Source organism: Gossypium raimondii, chromosome 10 (genome assembly GCF_025698545.1).
Source record: "Gossypium raimondii isolate GPD5lz chromosome 10, ASM2569854v1, whole genome shotgun sequence".
Taxonomy (NCBI): Eukaryota; Viridiplantae; Streptophyta; class Magnoliopsida; order Malvales; family Malvaceae; genus Gossypium; species Gossypium raimondii.
Window position 1 is genome coordinate 53,130,853 of NC_068574.1, and position 24,530 is coordinate 53,155,382.

The 24,530-nt window shown below is 31.1% G+C and overlaps 2 protein-coding genes and 1 pseudogene across 2 annotated transcripts; 1 reads left to right on the top strand and 2 right to left on the bottom strand.

The window, feature by feature from the left end:
* The first annotated feature begins 5,869 nt into the window (after positions 1–5,869).
* LOC105775591 (protein MAINTENANCE OF MERISTEMS-like) lies at positions 5,870–6,522 on the top strand. The gene is made up of 2 exons (XM_012598095.1): positions 5,870–6,295; positions 6,352–6,522. The coding sequence occupies exons 1-2, from the start codon at positions 5,870–5,872 to the stop codon at positions 6,520–6,522; spliced, it is 597 nt and encodes a 198-aa protein (XP_012453549.1).
* A 6,730-nt stretch (positions 6,523–13,252) lies between these two features.
* Positions 13,253–15,047, bottom strand: LOC105778042 (cytochrome P450 83B1). The gene is made up of 2 exons (XM_012601607.2): positions 14,148–15,047; positions 13,253–14,057 (listed from the first exon to the last, which is right to left on the bottom strand). The coding sequence occupies exons 1-2, from the start codon at positions 15,045–15,047 to the stop codon at positions 13,446–13,448; spliced, it is 1,512 nt and encodes a 503-aa protein (XP_012457061.1). The 3' UTR covers positions 13,253–13,445.
* Positions 15,048–22,352: 7,305 nt separating this feature from the next.
* On the bottom strand, positions 22,353–23,817 carry LOC105778043 (6,7,8-trihydroxycoumarin synthase-like; annotated as a pseudogene).
* Positions 23,818–24,530: the final 713 nt, after the last annotated feature.

Sequence of the window (24,530 nt, forward strand, 5' to 3'; positions counted from 1 at the left end):
CCCGACCTCACGTTAATCTACAAGAACATTTAACAACACAAGTAAGCTTAATGAAGTTTAGTAAGTTCGATAGTTTAAACATAAATATTACCGAACCTAATATAACAAAACAATTAAGTAAATTATCCATAATACACTTCCTGCTAATCACAACAACAATTGATGAATTCACTTATCTCAAATCAAATTTGACATTAAAGAACAAATCTTCCAATTTCAATTATGTAAGTCACTTACCAAATCGGAGAACGACTTATAGATAATAGTACATCGTTTTCAGAAGCCCTAAGGCTGAACAGAAGCACATAAGTGGTAAACAGAAACCCATAAGGGTTAAACGGAAGCTCATAAGAGCTGAACGAAAACCGATAAGGGTTAAACAGAAACTCAAAAGAGCTAAACGAAAACTCATAAGAGTTGAACAGAAGATCATGAGAGCTAAATGAAAAGCAAACACGAAAGTTCGCAACAAATGCTGAACCTCGGTTTACATGGGTAATTTCCCGTCAATTCCTTCTTTACTGACTTTTGCCACACAACGATTGTACTCAAATCCCGCGTTCCATTTATTCCATTTAATCCGAATGTTCAATTCAAATTTATAACTTTAACAATATTTTATTTTCCAACAATAGAATAAATGCATAATACCATTCATCAATTCAATATAAATATTAAAGTTTAACCGTACGAACTTACCTGGGTTAAAATGTAAGATTTACAGAAGTTCAGGGACTATTCCACTAATTTTCCTTTTCACGAGTATCTTTGGGATTTTGAGCTAAAATATAAAATTACTAATTCAGTAGCATATATTTCAGTTCCAACTCACTTCACAATTAATGCCCTTCAACTTTTCAAATTTACACAATTACCCAAAAATTTACAAATTTTACAATTTAGTCCCTTAACTAATTGGTCCATCAAATGAAAAAAAATTTCTTCAATTAATAATTTATCTAAATATTCTAAGATATTATACAACCCTTGATAAACAGAAATTTAATACCAAACCCTAATACTTAACCTTTTCACAAATTGGTCCTAAAATCAATATCTAACAAAATTACTATGTAAAATCATCATACAATAAAATTAAAGCTCTAAATCCATGTTATTTCATCAAGAATATCTAGTATTCATCAATGGTACCTTTAAAATTTCTAATAAAATAAAAAACTAATGAAATAGTTAGTTAGACCTATTTGTAATAGTCTCAAAAACATAAAAATTACAGGGCAATAATTAAACTCACTTGAAGTAAAAATATGAAAAACCAGCTCAAGGGTTCTCCTATGACATTTTTTGGCTGAGAATTAGAGAAGAAATTGTCTAGAAACTCATAAAATTTCAATTTGTAAGTTTAATTTCACAAAAATTACCATTTTACCATTAAATTATGTTACTTTATTATTTTTATTTGCTGATGCCGCCTCACGCCTTCCATTTAGGCATATTACTCCTTAAGTCCTCCCTTGTTTAATAATTAAGCCATTTAATCATCTATTTCTTATAATTAGCAAGTTTTGTACCTTTTCAAGTTAGTCATTTTTAATTAATTAATTATCAAAACGTTAAATTTTTTTAACAAAACTTTAATACCACCTTTTTGACACTCCATAAATATTTATAAAAATATTTATGGCTCGGTTTATAAAATTGAAGTCTCGATACCTCGTTTTCTAAGCCACTTAGCCTAATAAATCCTTATAAAACACAAATTACTAATTCAAAATCTTTCTAAAATCACATTTGACTCGTAAATACTAAATAATAAAATTTACGAGCTTATTCGTCGTATTTGGTGGTCTCAAACCACTATTTCTGACACCATTGAAAATCAGGCTGTTACAATTGATTGGACCGGGAACTGATGGAGATATCGAACCAAAGAGGCCCTTTGAACCAGTGGGCCTAGAAATTGGTACATATCGGTTGAACCCAGCACTTGAACAAGTTGAATTGGATTTTTAATTTTTTATTATTGTTTTGAATTTTTTTTAAAAATATTTTTTAATTGGACCGATGAATCAATGGCCTGACCATTTTGAACACCGATTTGATTTAAAAAATTGGTTTAAGATAGAGTTCTTTTACATTTACTCAAACCCATACTAAGTGTTCCATCTTTAATTTCACTTTCGTTATAATTTAAACTATTCAATTTAATTGATAAGTAATAATGTCTTATTATTTAAATTATTTTATTATTTATTTAAATCAAATTTGTAAAGATCAAAAGTATAAATCGACAATATATTCATTTTTTTTAATGTCTTAAGGTATCTATCGAAACGAGTCCAGTAATTAATTTTCTACATTCTGTAGGCCCATTAAGGGAGTAGATGTTGGTAGACCTTATCATGGGTCGGGCCACCTAGCCCGGCCCGAAAGCCCGCCCGAAATGTGGGAGGGTTTGGGCAAAAATATAGGCCTGAAAAATGGGCTTGGACAAAAAAATAAGGCCAGTTTAAAAAACGGGCCGGGCCTCGAGTAAGATTTTTTTAGCTCGGGCCCGGCCCGGTGAATTCACTAAAAGACAAAAAAAATTGCTTTTATTTATTTATTATTGTTATTTTCTTATTGTTTTCTCCCTATTTTGCTACCATTTTATTATTATGTTGCTACTATTTTATTGTTATTGTTTGGATATTGTATAAAACTTATTTTATTGTTAATTTTGTTATTATTTTAGAGGCATTTGCTTGTTAAGTTGTATTTATCTTAGTGTTATTTAAGTCTACATATTTTTAAAATTCATTTTAATTTATTGAGAAATATTTATTTTGATGTTTTAGTATTTTGATGTATTATATATATTTAAAAATTATATAAAATAATATAAAAAAGTAATACGGGAGGGCCGAGTCAGGCCCAAGTTTTAACATTTTTATTCGGGTCAGGCTTGGGCAAAATTTTAGGCCCCTTTTTTTGGCCGGGCCAGGCCCGAGCCTAGTAAATGAGCCTAAATTTTTAGTTGAGCCCAACCCGACCCATGAACACCTCTAGATGCTGGTCACAAGTTGACAATATATTCATATTTTAAATATTATACATACATACAAACATATTTATTTAATATTGTACAAAAATAATAAAAATGTAAACACGATATAAAAAATTAGTCTTCTTATGAAAGGACCCTCAAGCACATGGAGGGGTAGTGAGAAAAGCAATATGCAATAACATTGTCAAATCTTGTCCAATAACATGTTGTTAGTGTTTTGCTTTTGTGGCTCTCCGCACCTATTATGTAAATCGCTTGAGATCACCCAATCTTCCAAATCAAGCATCGATAATTAGGGTTGTAAGAAAAAATTAAGACGAAATGTCATGGTCAATCTAAATCATATTATTATCGACGGTTTAAAATATTGCAAAAAGAAAGTCAAATGAAAATGATTCCACCTAGTAACTTCATCTAGCAAAGAAGATAAGGTGTCTAAATTTGAAACATCATATTTTGCTATTAGTTGTTGTATCGTGTGTAAGTTACAAGTTTAACCTGCGTACTCTGATTTAGTTGTTTTAGTTCTGGTCCAAGCAATAGCCCTTAAATTATGCTATTTCTAAAATATTAATGCGACAAACATATCAACACATGATAATGTTATGTTAATTAACTTTCTATTTCCAAATAATATTCACCAAAAGTTACATTATTTTAATTAATGAGCTTAATGACTACTATTTGAATTGAGTTTGAAATTTTAAAATTCAAAACTTATAAGGACTAAAAATGATCAAATTGAAGAACGTGGATTAATTTCCTACCATATGCATGGTATGAGACTAATAGCAGAATTTGACCTAGTGAATTTGATTGCTATAGTGTAGGTTAGGACTAAAATTCTAAAAGTTAAAAAGTATAGGGGCTAAATTGGTCAAATTAAAATATAAAAATTACGTATGCTACTTATGCATAATATCAAGACTAGACCTATTTCACATAATTTTTAGAATTTTTGTCTTTTCTCAGATTCTTTTATGAATCGCACATTCTTTTCCCTTTAATTACGTCTCAGTCTGTTTTTCCTTCTCTCTTTCTTTTTCAAATATATTCTGTCGGGTATTTTACAAAAAAAATACGAAAAAAATAAAAAAAACCAAAATGGTATACCCAATTTATTATTTACAAAAATGGTATAAAAAAAGTAAACAGTTAAAAAAAAGGCTTCAGAGGATGTGACAACACCCTGGTGGAGTGGCTACCACAGGCGGCACCAGTGGTGCCAGTGGCAGAGGCGGCACCAATGGTGCCACTGCCACAGGTGGCACCACCCCCCTTATAATGGGGGGACCATTCGGCTGGTGGGTGGAGAAGAAAAGGAGAGGGAAAGGAGAAGAAAGAAAGAAAGAAAAAGAAAGAAAGAAAAGGAAAGGAGAAGAAAGAAAAAGAAAGGAAAGGAAAGGAGAAGAAGAAAAGGGAAGGAAGGAAAAAAAAAGAAAAAAAAGAAGTAAAGGTAATTTTTTGTATTAACTTAATTTTTGTAATATTTGTGTAAAAATTTATGTTATGTATATTTTATGTGTTTTATTATTTTATTTAGCATATATATTTTATAAAATTTATTTAGTATGAAAAAATCCATGTTATGTACATTCTATGTTGATTAGAATTTTTAATAAAATTTATTTAGCATGTTGTAATTAGTTTTTTTAAATAGCATTAAAAATAAAATGATAAAAATATGTTTAAGAAAACATAAAATACGAAAAGAAAAAACGGAAATTGTATATTCACGAAAATAATAAAATTCAAAAAATGTAAAATAACACAATAAAAATATATATTTTATTGAAAGTAATAAAATTCGGAAAAAATACAATTAAAGGGCCAAAATAAGAGTTATTTTTGAAATTTATTTAAAAACACACTAAATTAAAAATTTGAAACATAATGTACTAAAATAATGTAAAATAATAAAATTAGAAAATAGTATATTTTTAAAGTAATAAAATCCGGAGAAAAAATACGAACAAAGGGCGAAATAAGGGTATTTTACTAAATATTTTTAAAAACAGAATTAATTAATACATTTCAAACATAATGTACTAAAATAATGTAAAATAATAAAATCCAAAAATAATATATTTTTATTGAAAGTAATAAAATCCGAGAAAAATACGAGCAAAGGGCGAAATAAGGGTTATTTTCTAAATTTATTTAAAAACAGAATTAATTAATACATTTCAAACATAATGTAATAAAATAATATAAAATAATAAAATACGAAAATAACATATTTTTATTGAAAGTAATAATATCCAAAAATACGAGTAAAGGGCGAAATAAGGTTTTTTACTAAATTTTTTAAAAACACATTAAATTAGTAAATTTCAAACATAATGTACTAAAATAATGTAAAATAATAAAATAAAAAATAATATATTTTATTGAAAGTAATAAAATTCGGGAAAAAATACGAGCAAAGGGCCGAAATAAGGGTTATTTTTCTAAATTTATTTAAAAAACAGAATTAATTAATACATTTCTAACATAATGTACTAAAATAATATAAAATAATAAAATACGAAAATAATATATTTTTATTGAAAGTAATAAAATCCGAAAAACAGTACGAATAAAGGGCCGAAATAAGGGTTTTTTTACTAATTTTTTTTGAAGTTGCAGGCATCGCAATGACTTCATTGATTAACAGAAATCCTCACGTATTTGATGCGGCTAATAACACGGTAATATATTATTATTTGTTATTCACGAGTTCTATTAAAACATGATATACGTAATGTATAAAAATAAATCATGTTATCCTAATTTTTTTCTGTAATTTAACACTATTAGGGCTCGTACCGAGTAATAAGGGGCCGGGTGAATGGCATAGGATATCCCCTGAATTCTTGATTGATGGCGTACTTGGAGCAAGCCGGATTTGGGTCATCAGCATTGATTCAGACGTTCGACTTGCGGTATGATTTATTATCTGCGCTAGTGGAGCGGTGGCGCCCGGAGACCCACACTTTTCATTTTCCGTGTGGGGAGTGCACGGTGACCTTAGAGGATGTTGCATTGCAGCTTGGGCTCCCAATCGACGGGAGTCTCGTAACGGGAGTAACTGCATTTACTGAGCCGGCTGCACTATGTTGTCAGCTACTAGGAGACTCGCCAGAAGATGAGGAGACAAATTTTACGAGCTTAAAATTTTCATGGCTGAAAGCCAAATTTGGACAGTTATCAGCGAATGCCACTGAAGGTGAGTTGATGTGCGCTTCTCGAGCGTACATCATGCATATTATAGGGGGAGTACTGATGCCCGATGCAAACAACAACAAGGTGCATATGATGTACTTATTCCTATTAGTTGATTTGACCAATGTTCGCTCGTATAGCTAGAGCTCAGTCGTTCTAGCAGTGTTGTATTGGGAGCTTTGTCGGACTACAAAGCCTTCTGTTGTAGATATGGGCGGATGCCTTATATTGCTGCAGTCCTGGGCACTTTATCGGATGCCATTTTTGGCATCGGTTACTCACCAACCATATGTTTATCCACTAGTGAATAGGTGATAAAATATACTTGTCATTATTTGTAGTCATACTATGTTGACTGATGTTACCAACCCTAAACCCTATATTTGTTTTTCTAGGTGGAGTTTTTATCCAGGTATTAGGAGGTCGCACACTGTCCCTATATACCGACTGATGATCGAACAGCATGTCGGGGAAGGGGTAAGCTATTCTAATATTCGTGACATCTTACTTTCTATATCTTACTCACACTGTGTTAAATTATAACCATGTTATTAATCATGCAGTTTATATGGATGCCATATCGTAGCCCAAAAATTACAGCTGTAATACCCTCTTCTGCATACGTTCATTCTGATATGTAGTGCACTAACGCACCAATTATAAATTTCAATGTAGTCGAGTGGTATCACGGGGATCGAGTGCTACGACAGTTTGGTTGCATCAAATATATCCCGGATCCGTCATGCGAGGTTGGGGCGATTCACGACATCAATAAGAGAGGAAAACCGCAGTTGGATTGAGGGTTAAGCACCGAAAATTTGTGGCGCTATAGAACGATCGGATGGGTCGAAAACCTTAGATGGTTATGGCTTCTGATTTGCAACCATCATTAGAGTACATACAATGGTACTATAGTTGCGAAAAGCCATATATACTTGGAGGACAGTCGACTATAGTCCCTCCGCACATGCAGCGACTTGGGGGATTGTACCCAGCGACCCCGATGGAGGCGGAGCCTATAGCAGATCATGATCCGGAACCAGAGCCCGAGACAGATCCCAAGCAATCACATTCACATGGGGATTCACATTGCTATCATCCGAATTTGGGGGGTAATGACAATATTTCTAGCTTCTCAGAGGGCGAATACGCATACAAGTTTGATCCGGGAAAAAATACGAGCAAAAGGGCGAATACGACACTTTCGGCCCGTATCCATAGCATCATGAGACTCCTTCCGGTTCAAGTTCGTCAATGCCGATCGAGCCACATGATTTTTTCTCTATGTTTACCACACCCCTACCTGCGCCTAATGAGGATGTTGGTCGTCGCGAACACCCACAACGTGACCGTCGACCTCTGCATAGGTATGCCCCCAGGACCACACCATCGAACCATCAATTTTAGGGGTTTATTGCACTTTTTTGTACATTACAAAGTTTGTACTTTTTGTATAAATTTAATTATTCTAATTTTAAGTATGCTTACTACGGAACTTTTCTTCCCTTTTTGCATTATATTAAAGTTGAATTTAAGGTTAAATGGCTCCATTTTGGATATAATTTTAATAATTCCAAATGAATTATACTTTTTATAGCTTAATTTGGATACAATACAATTTAAGAGGGTATTTTATAAAAATAATACAAAAAAATTCAAAAAATACGAAAATAGGTTGAGGGCTTGTTTAAACATAATGTAGTGAGTTGAAGGGGAATAAAAAGAAAATAATAAATAAGGAGGGCTTAGAAGGCAATTAGCTACATTTAAAGTTTAGTGCCGCCATCAGCTGTCATTTTTTTTCCGTTTTGGTAAATAAAAAAAATGTTATACTATTTTCGTATTTTTTAATTTTTTGTATTATTTTTGTAAAATACCCCAATTTAAGCATAAGCATAAGCTAAATTTAAGTTAATAGGTGTTAAAACAACATTGCAACATTACAACATTACACATAACAATTTTACAGCATTGCTCAATTCCGACCCAATCCTGACGACTGTCCAACATGATAGTTTCGCTGATGGCATTTACTTCGAGTATGACCACTGAACCTGCATAATCCATAACGCTTACCGTTGGATTTCTCCCTAATGTCCATTTCATTACAGATTCTAGTTAATTGCAGACGACCTCTTGGATTCCCGCGTAGCCCTCTGTCTAGAAGAAGCTCGAAAGTTGTCGGAGGCACCTCCCACGTAGACAAGTCAAGCAGGACGGGGAACTCATTTTTCCAGACACGTAATGTGCGCTCGAGCGTGTACACATCATCGACATATTGTTCAACATTAAGGTTCACTTTAGCACACGCTGCCATGACATGCGCACATGAATAATTCAGTGTTTCGAACCTCCTGCACTCGCACTGTCTGTTCTGAAGATCAACTCCATAGGACCTAGGCGGTATACCGGGTCGACGACCGATGGTCTCACTAACTCGAAACATTTTCAAACGTCGTGAATATATTTTTACATTCATCGACCTCGTCATCCGACAGTTTGCAACCATTGCATCCCTGACATCTTCGACAAACATGTGTCCCGCCTCCATCTGGTTGACTTGTTGCTGACACATTCTTGGCACCAAGGTAGCCAACCTGTAGAATGTAGCAGAGAAGACAGATGCAATCGGAAGATGACGTCTTTTCAACAACACAGCGTTGACCCTCTCCACTAAGTTTGTGGTCATTTGACCATAACGAAAGCCCTCGTCAAAACTTTGAGCCTATTGCCACGGCTCTATTGTGCCCAACCATTGTCGGAAAGATGTGTTTGTTTGCCCTTCCATGTCACTCTCAAGTTAAATCATTCTTTGGCGGAAAATATGTGGCTCTAACTCGTACGCTATATACGTATTAAGAAAAGATAAGTTCCAGTAACTCGATAACATAAAACATTACAACTTATATTGAAAAGATAAGGTTATCATTTACCCATTGCCATGACTTGTCTCTTCCAGTCTGCATTCTTATAATCTTTATAGAAGTTAGACGCAATGTAACGGATGCAGTAAACGGATCTCCATGGCACACCGGAACGCCTAATTGCTGCAATTAAACCTTTTCCTCTATCGGAGATGATGCAAATATTATCGTTGCTAATAACATACCTCTGCAGGTTAGTGAGGAAGAATTCCCAAGATTTCAAGTTCTCATTATCTACGATGGCAAATGCTATCGGGAGCACGTTTCTATTGTCGTCTTGAGCAACCGCAAGAAGTAGGATCTGTGTATATTTTCCATATAGCTAGGTCCCATCCACCTGTATAAATGGCTTGCAGTAGGGAAATGACTGCACACATGGATCAAACGTCCAGAACATCCGATGGAAAATCCTTTTTCCCGGCTGTAACTGGTCGTCCGGGCCGTAATAAGGTCTTGTCTGTAACTCAATCACAGTCCTCGGTACATACTCCCGTATAACAACTATCCATCCTTGTAGCTCGTTATACGACGAATCATAATCCCCATACAATTGCTCCATTGCCATCTGTTTAGCTGTCCACGCCTTTCAATATGATACTCGATACTGGAATCGTGCTTGCATTTCGGTAATCAGTATCGAAACTTTAATGGTCGGCATGTCCTTCACCATTGGCATGAGACACGTACAGATAGTTTTCGAATCAAGTTTTCCATGATCTTCTGTCATACGTGTTGATGTGCATGTATGAGGACCAACAAATTTTTGTATCTCCCACATCTGCGAACTTTGAATGAATGCAGCTCGTACCTGCCAATTGCAGCCTTCCACTGCCTTCCAATAGTCCCCAATATATATTGTCAGTTTAGACACCGCGACTTTATAATCCACTGATATGTTCATGCTATACCGTTTAATAGCAAGTACACACTCTTCTTTACTTTTGAATCTCTGGCCTACGAATAACTCCTCATGATCAAAATTTACGGCTAGCTGGTGAGAAAGAACTATTTCAGGGTGCTCCGGGAACTCAGCTACATGCGCTGCATCGGGGTTTATGAGCGACATGTGTGGCCCAGGATTATTGTGTATCAAAATACGTCGCATGTAGTTCCCAACCGAAGAAGCGTTAATGTTTCCATCGTTATTGACATCTTCATCGTCAATATCATCAGGTACATCGTCCACATCGGGATCACCGTCACTTTCGACCTCTTCATCACAATGATCGCTACCACCTTCTTCTTCACCACCAACCTCATCAATATCGAGTGTAATATTCGGATCGATATCGATCCCACCCATAGTCGATTCACTATCAACGTATAATATTTGAGCCACCATCCACGGTTCTTCAGCTCCGTGTTCTTCACCATATGCATTGACATCTTTATTTTGCTTCATACCGGCTAACTCAGCAAATAAGTGAATCGGTGCATTCTTGTCACTCCCATTCCCACAGTAAAGAGCGACCATTGTCTATACGTCTTCGTCATCTACAAGTTTCATTTCGGTAAATTTGATCGGATTTGTCGAAACTGGAAACTTGTAGAAAATTTTTGATATACTTCTCCCAGAACGTCTAACAATTTTTGCATTAATCCTTCCCTTCATATCATCCAACGAGACATTTCTATTAAATCTAATTGCTATTTGTTGCCGACATTCAAATATACATTCAACACTTGTTGTCAAGATGACTCCATCGAAATAAACGCATACAAAAAACTTATCATCCATCTTCAATATTCAATCTGTCAAAAAATAAACAAAATCTCAAAAAACAATCTCGAACAGTAAATAAATTACTTAAATAAAAAAATTAATGTTTCAATATGCAATTTTTCATTCTTAAGCTCATACTTTTCAGTTATCATTTTGTACATGAACAACGTTTAACCACTAATCCTAATAACCGACACAATAACAATAATAATAAATAATACTAACTAACAATAATAATTAGGGTTTTACTAAAAATAATAACTAACAATAATATAATGTAAAACTAACAATCATTCTAACTAAAATAATATTTAGGGTTTTTACTAATCCTAATAACTAACCATAATAATAATATTAGTTTTTACTAATAATAATACTAAGTAACAAGAATTATTAATAACTAAACCCTAAAACTAACAATAATAATACTAATTAAAACCATCAATTTGAGTTTTATTAATATTTATAACTAACAATAATAACTAAACTAACAACAAAAAATAATAAAAAATATACAAAAAATATACTAACAAGATAATCCATTATTTTTTTTAAATACCTTATTTTTTCTATTTTTTTCTTCTATTTCTCTCTTCTTTCGGCACAATCTCCTCCTCCTCCTTCTTCTTCTTCTTATGCTCGTTCAGCTGTAGAAGCTGGTATATATAGACTGGTGTCGCCTGTGGCAGTGTCACCATTGATGCTGCCTCTGCCACAGGCACCTTTGGTGCCACCTGTGGCATCCCATTTTTCACTGTTTGCTTTTTTTTTTGTACCATTTTGGTAAATAATACTTAGGGTATACCATTTTGGTATTTTTTTTATTTTTTTTTGTAAAATACCCATTTTCTGTCTATTCCATATTATCTCGTGCATCTACTTTATCTTTTAATCTAATGAAAAGCATAAAATATTATTAAAAATTCTATAATGTGAAAATTATGTATTTAAGATATGAAAATAATAAAGTATATATAATTTAATAAATTATAAATATTAAATTTATTAGTTTTTAGAAATAAAAGATTAAAGTACTGTTAAATAATATAATTTATTTTAATTACGATAAAATATTTTTGTAATTCTCTTAATCAAATTAGTATCGATTGACTCGTGATACCAACTCAATAATATAGATTAACAATTAATAAATATACAGGGCGAATCTCAAAGGGACAGGTAAGGGCCTTGTTCCCCTCAAATGAAAAATTGAGATTTAAGTTCCCTTAAAAAATAAGAAAATTATGTTTAATCTCTTAAAAAATAATGAATAATATATTAATACATTATATTTAATCCTTTTAAAATTTATTATTTCATCTCGATCCTTCCTTTACTTAAAAATTAATAAAATAAAATTTCTATTTTTAAGGTTAGTTGTCAATTTCTATGGGATTTTTGGGAATCTTATATATGGATGCTTTTAATGTTTATATTTCATTTAAAGGAATCGGTATCCTGACAAAATGGAGGACGTGAAAGCAATTGTCCACATCCATTTAAATGTGAAAACTAAACTAAAATTTTAAGGATTAAAATTTAGGAGGTCTCTGTAATATATAATTTAGTTACTCGATTTAGGGTGAGTTTAGATGAATAGTGTATTTATTTGCAGTTAGCATAAAAATGTAGTAACTAAACGCACTGTACCACACCTCACTGTCCATCTAAACCCACATTTAATTTGCTGTAGTATTATTTAAAATGTGAGTAAACAAAATAATTGGCGATAGCATCAACTATTTTTTATTAAAAGAAAAAAATTAGTCCTTCTGAAAATTTAGTTTCTATAGTTTTTTAAAATGTAACCAAAAGAAACAATTAACATTGTTATTAATTTTGTTTAATTAATCGCTTTCTTCTTTGTTGTTCACTTTCTAATAGTATATCGATTAGATTGTACATTTTATTTTAGTAATGACTAAGGATTTCTTTGAATGGGTGGTGAGTTAGTTTCGTAAAATCGAAAGTGGTGATTGCAATGAATTAATTACTTTAGTAGCAAGATTAAATATTGTAATAGTGATAATAAAAGCAGAAGTGAAATATGCATTTTGGATATGATAACAGAACATATATATTAATATAAATATAATAATTATACAAAGTGAATACATTATAAAATTTGTTATTATATAAAATTATATAAAATTATTTTAAATAATTTAACTTTTACTACACATATATGGTTTTTATGTTTTTAATTATTTTTAACGAATTGAATTTTTAATATAAATTATTATTTAATATATAAACATATTTTAAATTAATGTCCTTAATAGTCAATTCTCATTCTTATCTCATCATTATAGATACGTTTGAATCCAAATAAATATCCTATTTAATCGTGCTGACAGAATATCTAATCTCCGCACTATTATTATTTTTAATCTCACTATCCATCCAAAACGCAATGTAACCCGCATAAAAAAAAAAGCCATAAATTGCTTTTGACTTTTACAGTGCAAAAGACTTCCAAAGTATTTATCCTATTTACTAAGACATTTGATAAGAATGTGGTTCAAATTGGAAAAAGTATAAACTTGAAGGATTTGGCAGCAAATAAGTCACCATAACGATACATTGATTAATCATGAATCTTCTTAGCCGTAAGGATAAGATCATTTTTTTTGTGGGTAGTGAGACCAGGTACGACATCAAAGTCTATGTCTTCTTTGTTCATCTCGGGCAACATTTCCCAATCAAACTTGTAAAGGAGATTAGCAAGGGCAAGCTCCACTACTGCAATTCCCATACGCATTCCAGGGCAAACCCTTCTACCCGCACCAAATGGTATGAGCTCAAAGTTCAACCCTTTGTAGTCAATGGAGCTACCAATGAACCTTTCTGGACAGAACTCTTCAGGGTTTTCCCAAGCTTCGGGATCTCTTCCTATTGCCCATGCATTCACAAACACTAGGGTTTTGGTAGGGACTTCGTACCCACCTATGCTGCATTTTCGAAGTGTTTCTCGTGGCACTAATAGTGGAACTGTTGCTTGCAATCTAAATGTTTCTTTTATCACAGCTTTTAGGTAAGTTAAATTTTGAACTTCATCTTCACTTACGAACCCTTTTTCTCTAATTAAATCCCTCACTTCCGCTTGAGTTTTCTTCAAACACTTTGGGTTTTTCATTAGAAAGTTCATTACCCAAATCACAGTAGCCGCGGATGTGTCTGTTCCAGCAATAAAAACATCCTGCATAAAAGGGAAAAGGAAAAAAAATGAGTATATATATACATAACGTGTGAAGCTAATGATAAAAGTATCAAGTAAAGATGAGATGACCATAAGAATAGCTTTTATGTGATCTATGGTAAGATCAAATGGCAAATCAAGATTTGTCTTTATTCGTAGCAACACATCCACTATATCTTCTTGCTCTGATTTTAATTTATTTGGATCAAGATGCTCATCAATAAGTTCTTGGATGAAAGTATCAACTTCTTTGAAAGCTTTTTCAAGACGACTCAAAAAACCAGTAAATCTATCTACCCAACCCATGAAAGGAAAGTAGTCAGAGAAACTAAGATTTGAAAACAAAGCTTCACTTTCTTTAAGCAACCGACTGAACCTGCTTTTTTCAGCTCCTTCATCATCATACCTCTTACGGAAGCCTATTCTACAAATGATTGAATTTGATAGGCACATCACTGCCTCACTCAAGTTGATAGGCTTAGAATCAACAGATAATTGGCATATTTTTTCAATCAGGCGAGAAACTTCGTCTTCTCGGGTGGGACGATACGTTTTCACTCTACTAAAGAGGTGTACAACGCAAATTTTCCTCATCTCCCTCCAGTAGTCATTGTATGGTGAATAAGACAAATCAGAGGCATTGTAAGAAAATTTTCCAGCAGCACATAAATTAGGCCTGCTGCAGAAGTCAAGGTCATGGGTTTTCATAACCTCTTCAGCCATTTTTGCCGAAGAAACTACAAGGGTTGGCCTAAATCCAAATCGCAAGAACATGAGAGGACCGTATTTTTGAGACAGTTTATAAAGAAAAAGATGAGGGACTGAGTTATCAGACACCAGCAAATGTAAGTGACCAATGAAGGGAAGACTTGGAGGGCCAGGCGGAAGATGATTAAAACTGCCATTGTTGCTAGCCCTATGTTTTAGGAGAACGAATAACAAGAAGGGGAGAGCAAGAAGAAAGATACTCATAAACAGTGCTATTGCCATTGTAATCAACTCAATCTGTTTGAAACATGAGAAAAAGAGGTCCCCTTATCCAACTCTTTTTATGTTTGAAAAATTGTCACATACGTGTTTGCTTGTAGCTTTGTATTTTGTCTAAAGTTGACATTTGTTCTACATGTATACATATTTGATTTCATGTTTTCATGGGCTGCTTTCTATTCTTAGCGGTTGACATTAATGGTCGGTGTGGGTTAGAGGATAATGTGTATGATGAATACTGGAGTATTCGGTGGATTGTTTTGCAGCTGTGAAGTCATATTCAGGCGTTGTTTTTGTAATACCCCGAAAATTATTGGTAATTTTGAGTTATGTCAACATTAGGAAGTATATTGTGACATATTAATTTAAGAAATGATTAAATCGTAAAAGTGAGAAAAGTTCTGTTGTCTAAGAGTAAATACTCAAAATTTGAGGGATTAAAATGTAAATATAAAAATTTGAAGGACCAATAGTGTAAATATTTAAGGGTGGAATAATCTAGAAACTAAGGAAAATGGATGAATTAGGACCAAATTGAAAAGGTGAAGAATTTTGAGGACTAAATTACAATTTTACCAATTAAGTGATGACTCAAGGATGAAATTTCAAAGATTATAAAGGGCAAAATGGTTAAATAAAGAGAGAGAGAATTCTAGAAGGTAATGATGACGTTTGTGATATTTTTAATTAATTAATTAGATAAATGTTATTTAATTAATATTTTATTAAAATTTTAGTATTATTTTATTATTAAATGATTAATATAAAGGGAGGAAAGATGATGAGAAATCATCATCTTTCCATGCAACCAACGTTAGAAGAGAAGAGAAAAAGAAAATTTTGCTTTTTTTACAATTTGATCTTTTCACTAAAAATTTACTATTTTCACCTAGAAATCAAAAGAATTTTCATAGCTTCCAAGAGAGAAAAATAATAAGGAGACAATGGGGAACTAGAATGTCAAGTTAGATTCAAGAAATAGAAGCTGGAGGAGAGAGAAAATCAAGTTAAAGATTGAAATCAATAGCACAAGGTAAGAACATCAAGATTTCAATATATTTTTAAGTTTGTTATTGTTGAAAAAGCATGGAAATGATGTTATAGTAGAGTTTTCTTAAATAAAGTCTTATGTTCTTGATATATTAGTGAAGAAAAATAAGTGAAAGTGATGGGAAATATTATAGAGAAAGGGAATAAGGGAGTTATAAACTTAGTAATCAACATCTTGCACTAAAACAGTTTTGGACAGCAGCAGTAGGTTAACTTTGAAAAATCACCATAAATTGTGAAAATCAAATTAGAGGATGAACAAAATATGGAATTAAATCTTATTAAGTCTAGTTTCTCATAGAAGAAATGGTGTAAGTAATGGAATTGTAAATCATAAGATATAATAAATTTTGTGAGACAAGGTCAGAATGAATTCGGGTTCCCCTATTCTGACTTTGGAAAATCATAAAAAATTGAATAAAAATAATTAAAGGCTTAAGTTTATATGTTTAAAATACTGAATGAGATTATTTTCAATAGAAACAAACGGGAACATCATCTAAATTCTATACAAAGAGATAATTAATTTTTAGTGAAGAGGGGTTGGAACTGTCAAACAGTGAAACATGAGAAACTTTAAAGAATAAACTGTACTTATTGGCTGAACCAAAAATTCTGAAAATTTTATGGTAAGAAGATATGTGAGTCTAGTTTCATAAGGATTTAGTGGATCTTAATTCGAATTTCCGTAGCTCAAGATATAAATAATTTAGTGACTATGACTCAAGTGGACAGCTTTGAATTAATATATATATATATTTATATAAATGGTGGAATTATAGATAATTTTACATATAAGCATATTACACATTAAGGATGTGGAATGGAGAGGAGGAGGAAGAAAATAAATGATTATTCAACTAGCATGAGTTTTCATTAAAATGGCCAATTTGCATGTTTTAGGCTCAAGGACTAAATTGAATAAAAGTAATATTTTAAGGATAAATTGGTAAAAATGTCAAAACTGACCAAATTGCATGAAATGAATTGTTTTATTATTTAAATTAATAAACTGAATGAAATATTAATTTAGATCAGATTGGGTGGAAATTGAGAAAAATAGAAAATTACCAAAATGTCCTTGAATTTTGGTATTTCTACAATTTAGTCTGGTAAGTTCGCGTAACTTGAATTATATTCTTAAATGTTTGAAATGTATGTTATTGATGTGAATATGATTTGAATGTTCATTGTATGAAAATTGATAAAACATTGATATATTTGATAAAAGGGAATAATGCATTGAATGGATGTATGAATGTTTATCACACTATCCATTAATTCTATCGGTAATTTTTTGTGTTTTGATTCTGGTTATAATGACATGTATGAGTTAAATTGGCCAATGTTAACTCATTAATGTTTTGATTTTGATTGATTTTAATTATGAATGATTGATGAAATGAAATGTCTGTAAATTAATTTGTAAACTCCGGTAATACTCTAAAACCTTATTCTGGAGATAGATACGAGCTAGGGGTGCTACAGTTTTAATATTTCAGCATGCAATGCAAGCGGTTGATATCCCTCTTCTAGAGCATTAAGTGGGTTTTGAGAAAGATTTTTAGGGTTTGTTCATCTGATGTTATTGGTCATTCCTCACATTACATACATATGAATTTTGTTGCATGCATCCATATCTGACTCTTGACAGTGCAAACATTTGATAGTCCTATGAATTTTGTACTGCCATCACCCTTTTTTTTTTGCTAAGCGTAAAGAATTCATGTCAACAAAGGAGCAGGGTAAAGGTCCAACCAAAAGTAACAAGCTGACCAGCGGCAAAATCAAAGGAAATCGCAGTACAAATCAGCCAAAACAGCAAAAACATAACAGAAAACAAGAGACAAACAGCCATAGAAACCACAGATTAAAGAAAACAATCACAACCGCCACATGAACACGCATTGTCGTTCAACAAAAGCTTCCGCCAAAGCATTCGAGAAGTAGACTTAATAAGTGTAGCTATTCGTCCAAGTTTAAAGATGCCCAAAAATTAAGAGAGTTTGAGCAAAACATTAAACCTAAAAAATAGGTATAAAAAAATTAATTCCATTTAAAATATTGGTCGAGTTCAGATTTCAATATTCAAAGCTTGAGTTTAGTCCAACTCAGTTTGTTCTCTAAGTTTATATTATATTATATTATGTTATTTTTATATTAAGCTCATGTGGGTTGATTGTATGTACTACTTTAAATATTATGAGCACTAAATAATTTATTATAATGTTATAAAAGATTTTTTAAAACAGTCTTAAAATTTACAATTAATTATTTATATAACTAGTTTTGTATCATGTGCAATGCACATATTGTTATTATATTTCATAAAATTATTATTTAAATAATAATATATTAATTAAATATGTTAATAAAATACTATTTAAAAGATATAAATAACTTAAAAATACTTAAGCTTAACGTATATAATAATATTTAAAACAAAAAATAAAAAAATGTAAGCAAATAATTTATTTATATATATAACCAATAATTTTTGTTCCTTCAACATTGTAAATGTCTCGCATGACAAATTAAATTTGGAAAATATTGTTACAACATTAATAAAAAGTAGCATTCTAAAACAATTTATTTTGTATAATTTAACTTAAATCAAAATTTATATAGTAAGAGATACATATTTTAAAAATAGTCATGAAAAGGTCATTATATATATTATAATTTTCTTACCGATACGATACATGAATTTATTGCGTGTATAAATTATTTAGAATATAATACATAATTTTTTACCCGTACGATGCAGATAATTTATAGTTTTAAAATGAGTATTCTGTAGATATTAATATTTATTTTAAATTAATGGTTTTTGAAGAGAAATATAATTAATAATTGTATCTGATTTGAAACGTGTGATTACATGTGAATAATAGAAATAAAATGAGCAAATAAGTATGTTAAAGAATGAAATTTTAAATATGGTAAAATTATATTAAATTAGGAATTGTTCTACTTGCTATGAAGCGTTAATCAGAAAATTTAAAAAATAAATTTTTTTTTTCACGTTAAAAGCTAAAAAAGAAAATTTAAACTCTTTCTAACTTTGGACCCTAGGCGACTGCACTCTTAAACTACCCTATGCGAAGCTGCGAAGCTTGATTGTAGGTTAGGTCAGCAAGAGAATAGATAATGTATGAAATAAATAAGTATATTAATATAAATATTATAATAAGTAAAAATAAGAGTTGAATTTTGTATTAATTGTAATTGATTACACGCATTCACATTTAGACGAAATAATGTTTTAGTGAAATCATATTTATTTAAATTAAAAATATTCATAACATTAAAACTAATATTAATATCATACAACAAAACTAATTGTTAAAAGGAATAAATAACATAATATTACTAAAATTATTTGAATTTTAAATTAGATTCGGTTTCTTTTTATGCATTTATAATTGAATTTATATTTATGAATTTTTTAAATATTTTTAAAAATATATATAAATAGATAATAAAATATTTTTAGTAAAAAATTATAAGCAATGTCATTATTAAGTTTGAATTGATATTAAAGAAAATATATATGCAATATCAATAAAAAATTGCCATGTGGGTTCGAGTCGCGCTAATTGCGTTGGTTGTTTGGGCTTTGTCATGTTATTGTAATTCACCAAATAAAAAAAAGGTTGTCCATGTCAGTTTGGAGTCTAATACTATGTAATATAATATATGTATATGATATAATATTAGAGCTGATCATGGGTCGGGCTGGATCAATGCAAAAAATCATGTCCATTTTCTAGGCCCGATCCCGGTCTACCTCGCCCGTATTAATTTTTTTAAATTATCTTTTATATAAAAATAAATATAAAAAATAATACATTAAATAGATAAAAACATTAAAATAAATATTTCCCAACAAATTGAAAATACGTATAAAAACCTTTATACTTAAATAACACTAATACTGATTGCAACTCAACAAGCAAAATTATCAATAAAACAAGAGTTATACGATATCCAAAGTTTATCTTTTACAAAGCAACAAACATTATTTTTGAAAATATTTGTGTTGTTTTATATTTTGATAAACCTTAAAAGTTACATACACATAATGAAAATTATAATATTTAAACTCAAAACATCATGATTTTCGATATTTCTACTTACAACTTTAACCAAATCCACATTTGATCTTTATATCAAAATTTTGGCTTAATAACAATTTTGGCCACTAACATTTACATGTTTTGTCAAAATGACCTTAATTGTATTTTTAGTCTTTTTGGTCTTCAATCTTTATTCTTTTTTTTCAAATTGTTTTTTAACAGATTCGATGAAAGTACCGTTAAAAAGTTAACGGGATGATGTGAAATTTCATAAAATAATAAAATAAATAATTACATGTAAATAAAATAAAATAAATAAATAATTCATGAAGTTAAAAAACAACTCTTAATTTAAAGAAAATCAATGTAATTATCTAAAACGAGTTTTAAAATGAATGCACATATTCAATATGTTCGATTAGATTTATTAATTATCTTTTGAGACCTCTCAATAAACAAACACATGCATTTTGAAACTTTTTAAATAATTAAGTTTATTTTCTTTAAATTAAGAGTTATTATTATTTTTAATTTCATGTATGATTTATTTATTTTATTATTTTCACATGTAATTATCTATTGAGTTACCTAAGTAATAAATTACATCTAATAAAAATATTACACGTATGAAATTCCACATCATCCCATTAATTTTTTAACGATACTTTCATCAAATATTTTTAAAAATAATTTAAAAGAAAAGAATAAAGGTTGATGGCAAAAAACTCAAAAATACAATTAAGGCCATTTGATGAAATATATAAACGTTAATGGCCAAATTTATTATTAAACTTAAAATTTTATAAATTTATATTACATAATTTTTTTAATCAGAATCTAATTTGATTTAAGAGATAATTGTAAAGCCAATATTAAAGCTGAGAATCACCGGCGAAGCCAAAATTATTTTAGGGATTGGAAATTAAATTTTAAAATTTATAATAATAAAAGTATAATTTTATTATTTGAATAGTTTATATTTTTATAATTTTTAAAAAATTAAATTAAATTATTATTATTTTCAGAAAGTATCAAAATGTAAGTTTATTATTACCAATTTAAATTTTTTTTTTTAAAATTTAAAGAATGAATAGAAATCTTTCCATTTTAGGCATGGGAGCCCCCTGGCTACACCCAAATTCAGTAGCTTAAGGGTCCCTTGAAGACAATAGTATAGTACCAATCAGGAGAAACGACGTGATTTCTTTTTGTTTAGATGGTATAGTAATTCATTCGTTTCCAATTTCGAATGGATGCTGTTTTACTTTAGTAGATAATAGATTTAAAACCCTAGTAGTCGTGCTCAGTAGTCCTCGTTGTTTTTATTTTATTTTATTTCTTTCCCTTCTTCTTTTCAATCGAAAACCTTTAGTTGTTGTACTCAATAGCCAACGATATCGTTTACAGTGACCTTTCATGTCGATTTCGACACAAAAGAAGAGATTTCCTCTTTCACATTGACTTCTATGGTTTAAATCTCCTAGTAGTCGACTTCAAATATTCTAAAACAATAACTAAAACTTCGAACTACACTTTCTACAATGGTTTTTTTTAGAAAATATCACCGGTGCTGATCGACACGACAACAACACCTTACAAAAATATTTTTTTAAAAATTTTAGCAAGTGCCGCCTAATATATCGGTGACATCCAAAAAAAATTTTCTAAAAAAAGTTTTCTCTATTAAATTTTTTATAAAATAAAGGCTGATGCTGCCTAGTAAAGTGATGGAATCCAAAATTTTTATTATTATTAAAAAGTTGTTGATTGAGTCATCATTAGGAGCGGTGCTGCTAGTGTGTCAGGAGCGCTGACAGACACTATGAAAAACGAGTCATTTTCATACATAAGTTTTGACTTGGATCATTTTCGTAAATAATTTTAGGCCTATTGGGTGAAAAAGCCTCAATTATAATTCTAATTTTCATGTTTCATATCAAAATCGATAACACTCTCCTTCCTTTCTTCGTGTATTCAACTGAGATGGTAGCTTGACAAAGAAAGGGAATGCAATTGTGTACCCTCATTTACAAGTGACTCCACTAAACTGAAATTTGAATTCAGACGTAGCAGATTCATTAAACATGCATGGTGTTACTAACACCTTTGATAAGCGTTTTAGGATATGGTTGAAACAGTACAAGGTGCGAGGTAGAGCAATTAAGCAGCAAATAAGTCACTATAACGATGCACGATTAATCATAAATCTTTCTAGCCATAAGGATAAGATCATTTTTTTTAGCACAGCAAGACCAGGTACGGTATCAAAGTCCAAATCTTCTTTATTCATCCCAGTTGGCATTTCCCAATCAAACTTGTAAAGATGATTAGCAATGACAAGCTCCACTTCTGCAACTCCTATACGCATTCCTGGGCAAACCCTTCTACCCGCACCAAACGGTAAGAACTCAAAGTTCAGTCCTTTGTAGTCAATGGAGTTGCCAAGGAACCTTTCAGGGCAAAACTCTTCTGGGTTTTTCCAAACTTTGGGATCATCTTCATTTACAAATCCTTTTTTCCCAACCAAATCCCTTACTTCCGCTTGAGTTTTCTTTAAACATTCTGGGTTTTTCATCAAGGCACTCATGACCCAAATCACAGTGGCTGCGGCTGTGTCAGTTCCAGCAATAAACACGTTCTGCATAACAAAGAAAGTAAAAGAAAAAAAAAGCCATGGTTATGTTATATATGTGCATAAAGTGTGAAGCTAATGATAAAAAAAAAAAAAAGTGAAGATGAGATGACCATAAGAATAGCTTTTATATGATCTATGGTAAGATCAAATGGAAACTCACGATCCATCCTTATTCGTAGTAACACGTCAATTAGGTCTTCTTTCTGTGGTATTAGCTATTCGGATCAAGATGTTCATCAATGAGTTGCAGGTAGAAGGTATCAAGTTCTTTGAAAGCTTTTTCAAGACGAGTGAGAAGCCCAGTGAATCTATCCACCCAACCCATGAAAGGAAAATAGTCAGAGAAACTAAAGCATAACAACATGGCTTCAGTTTCTTTGAGCAGCTCATGGAACCTGCTTCTTTCAGCTGCATCATCATACCTCTTTCCGAAACCTATTCTGCAAATTATTGAACTTGAAAGGCACATCATTGCCTCACTCAAGTTGACAGGCTTAGAATCAACCGATAATTGGCTTATTTTTACAATCAGGCGACCGACTTCGTCTTCTCGGATGGGACGATACTTTTGCACTCTGCTAAAGAGATGTACAACACAAAGTTTCCTCATCTCCTTCAAATAGTCCGTGTATGGTGAAAAAGACAAATCCAAGGCGTTGTAAGATAATCTCATAGCATCACGTAGACTAGGCCTGCTGCAAAAGTCGAGGTCATGGGTTTTCAAAACCGCTTCAGCCATTTTTGCTGAAGAAACTACAAGGGTTGGCTTAAATCCAAATCGCAAGGACATAAGAGGACCATAGTTTTGAGAGAGTTTCCAAAGGAAAATATGAGGGAGGAGTGAGTTATCAAGCATCAGCATACGTAAGTGACCAATGAAGGGAAGACCTGGAGGACCTGGGGGGAGATGATTAAAATTGCCATTGTTGCTAATGCTCTGTTTTAGCAGAATTATGAAGAGAAAGAAGGGAAGAGCTAGAAGAAATATCATGAATAGTGTAATTGCCATTCTGTTCCACCAATCTGTTTGAAACTTGAGGGAAAGATTTACAATTAGATGAGCATGGATTTAACATGCAGTTCTCTATTCTGCATGAAGTTGACATTGTGCGACTCTTTCGGTGTTCATTGGCTTTGGTTAAGTGGTGGAGTAGATATCTTTTTTACTAATACTAATTCCTTTAATAAGTTTGATGTGATTAATCAATCGATAAATAATTTAATTAAAATATTTTTTTTATATAAAAAAAAGCAACAAATATTAATATTTTTATTTTTCATATATTTTAATAAAATAATACTATGACAAAATTTAAGCTTAAAGTACATGAGTTTTAAACATAAATGCTATAATCTAGTTATTTATTTATATTCGTACTATTATAAAACATTTGATTGAATTTTAATATCATTGATTTATTGACGTCAACTAAACATTAAGAAAATCAAAATTAAATTATAATAAACATATCAAATGAAGGTAAAATGTTATCTACTACAAAAAAAAAAATTAAAAATCACCATGTAAGCAAAAAGATGAAGGAAACTGGTTTGTCGGGTGATGATGGTATAAAATTGGGATAACAGGTGATTTGTGTTTTTAATAATTTAATATTATTTAGTATTTCATCTTGAAAAAAAATCAAATTTGATATGGTGTGTTGAAATTTAGGATAAAATGCTGAAATGACATTAAATTATTAGAAAATTATACAAATGACA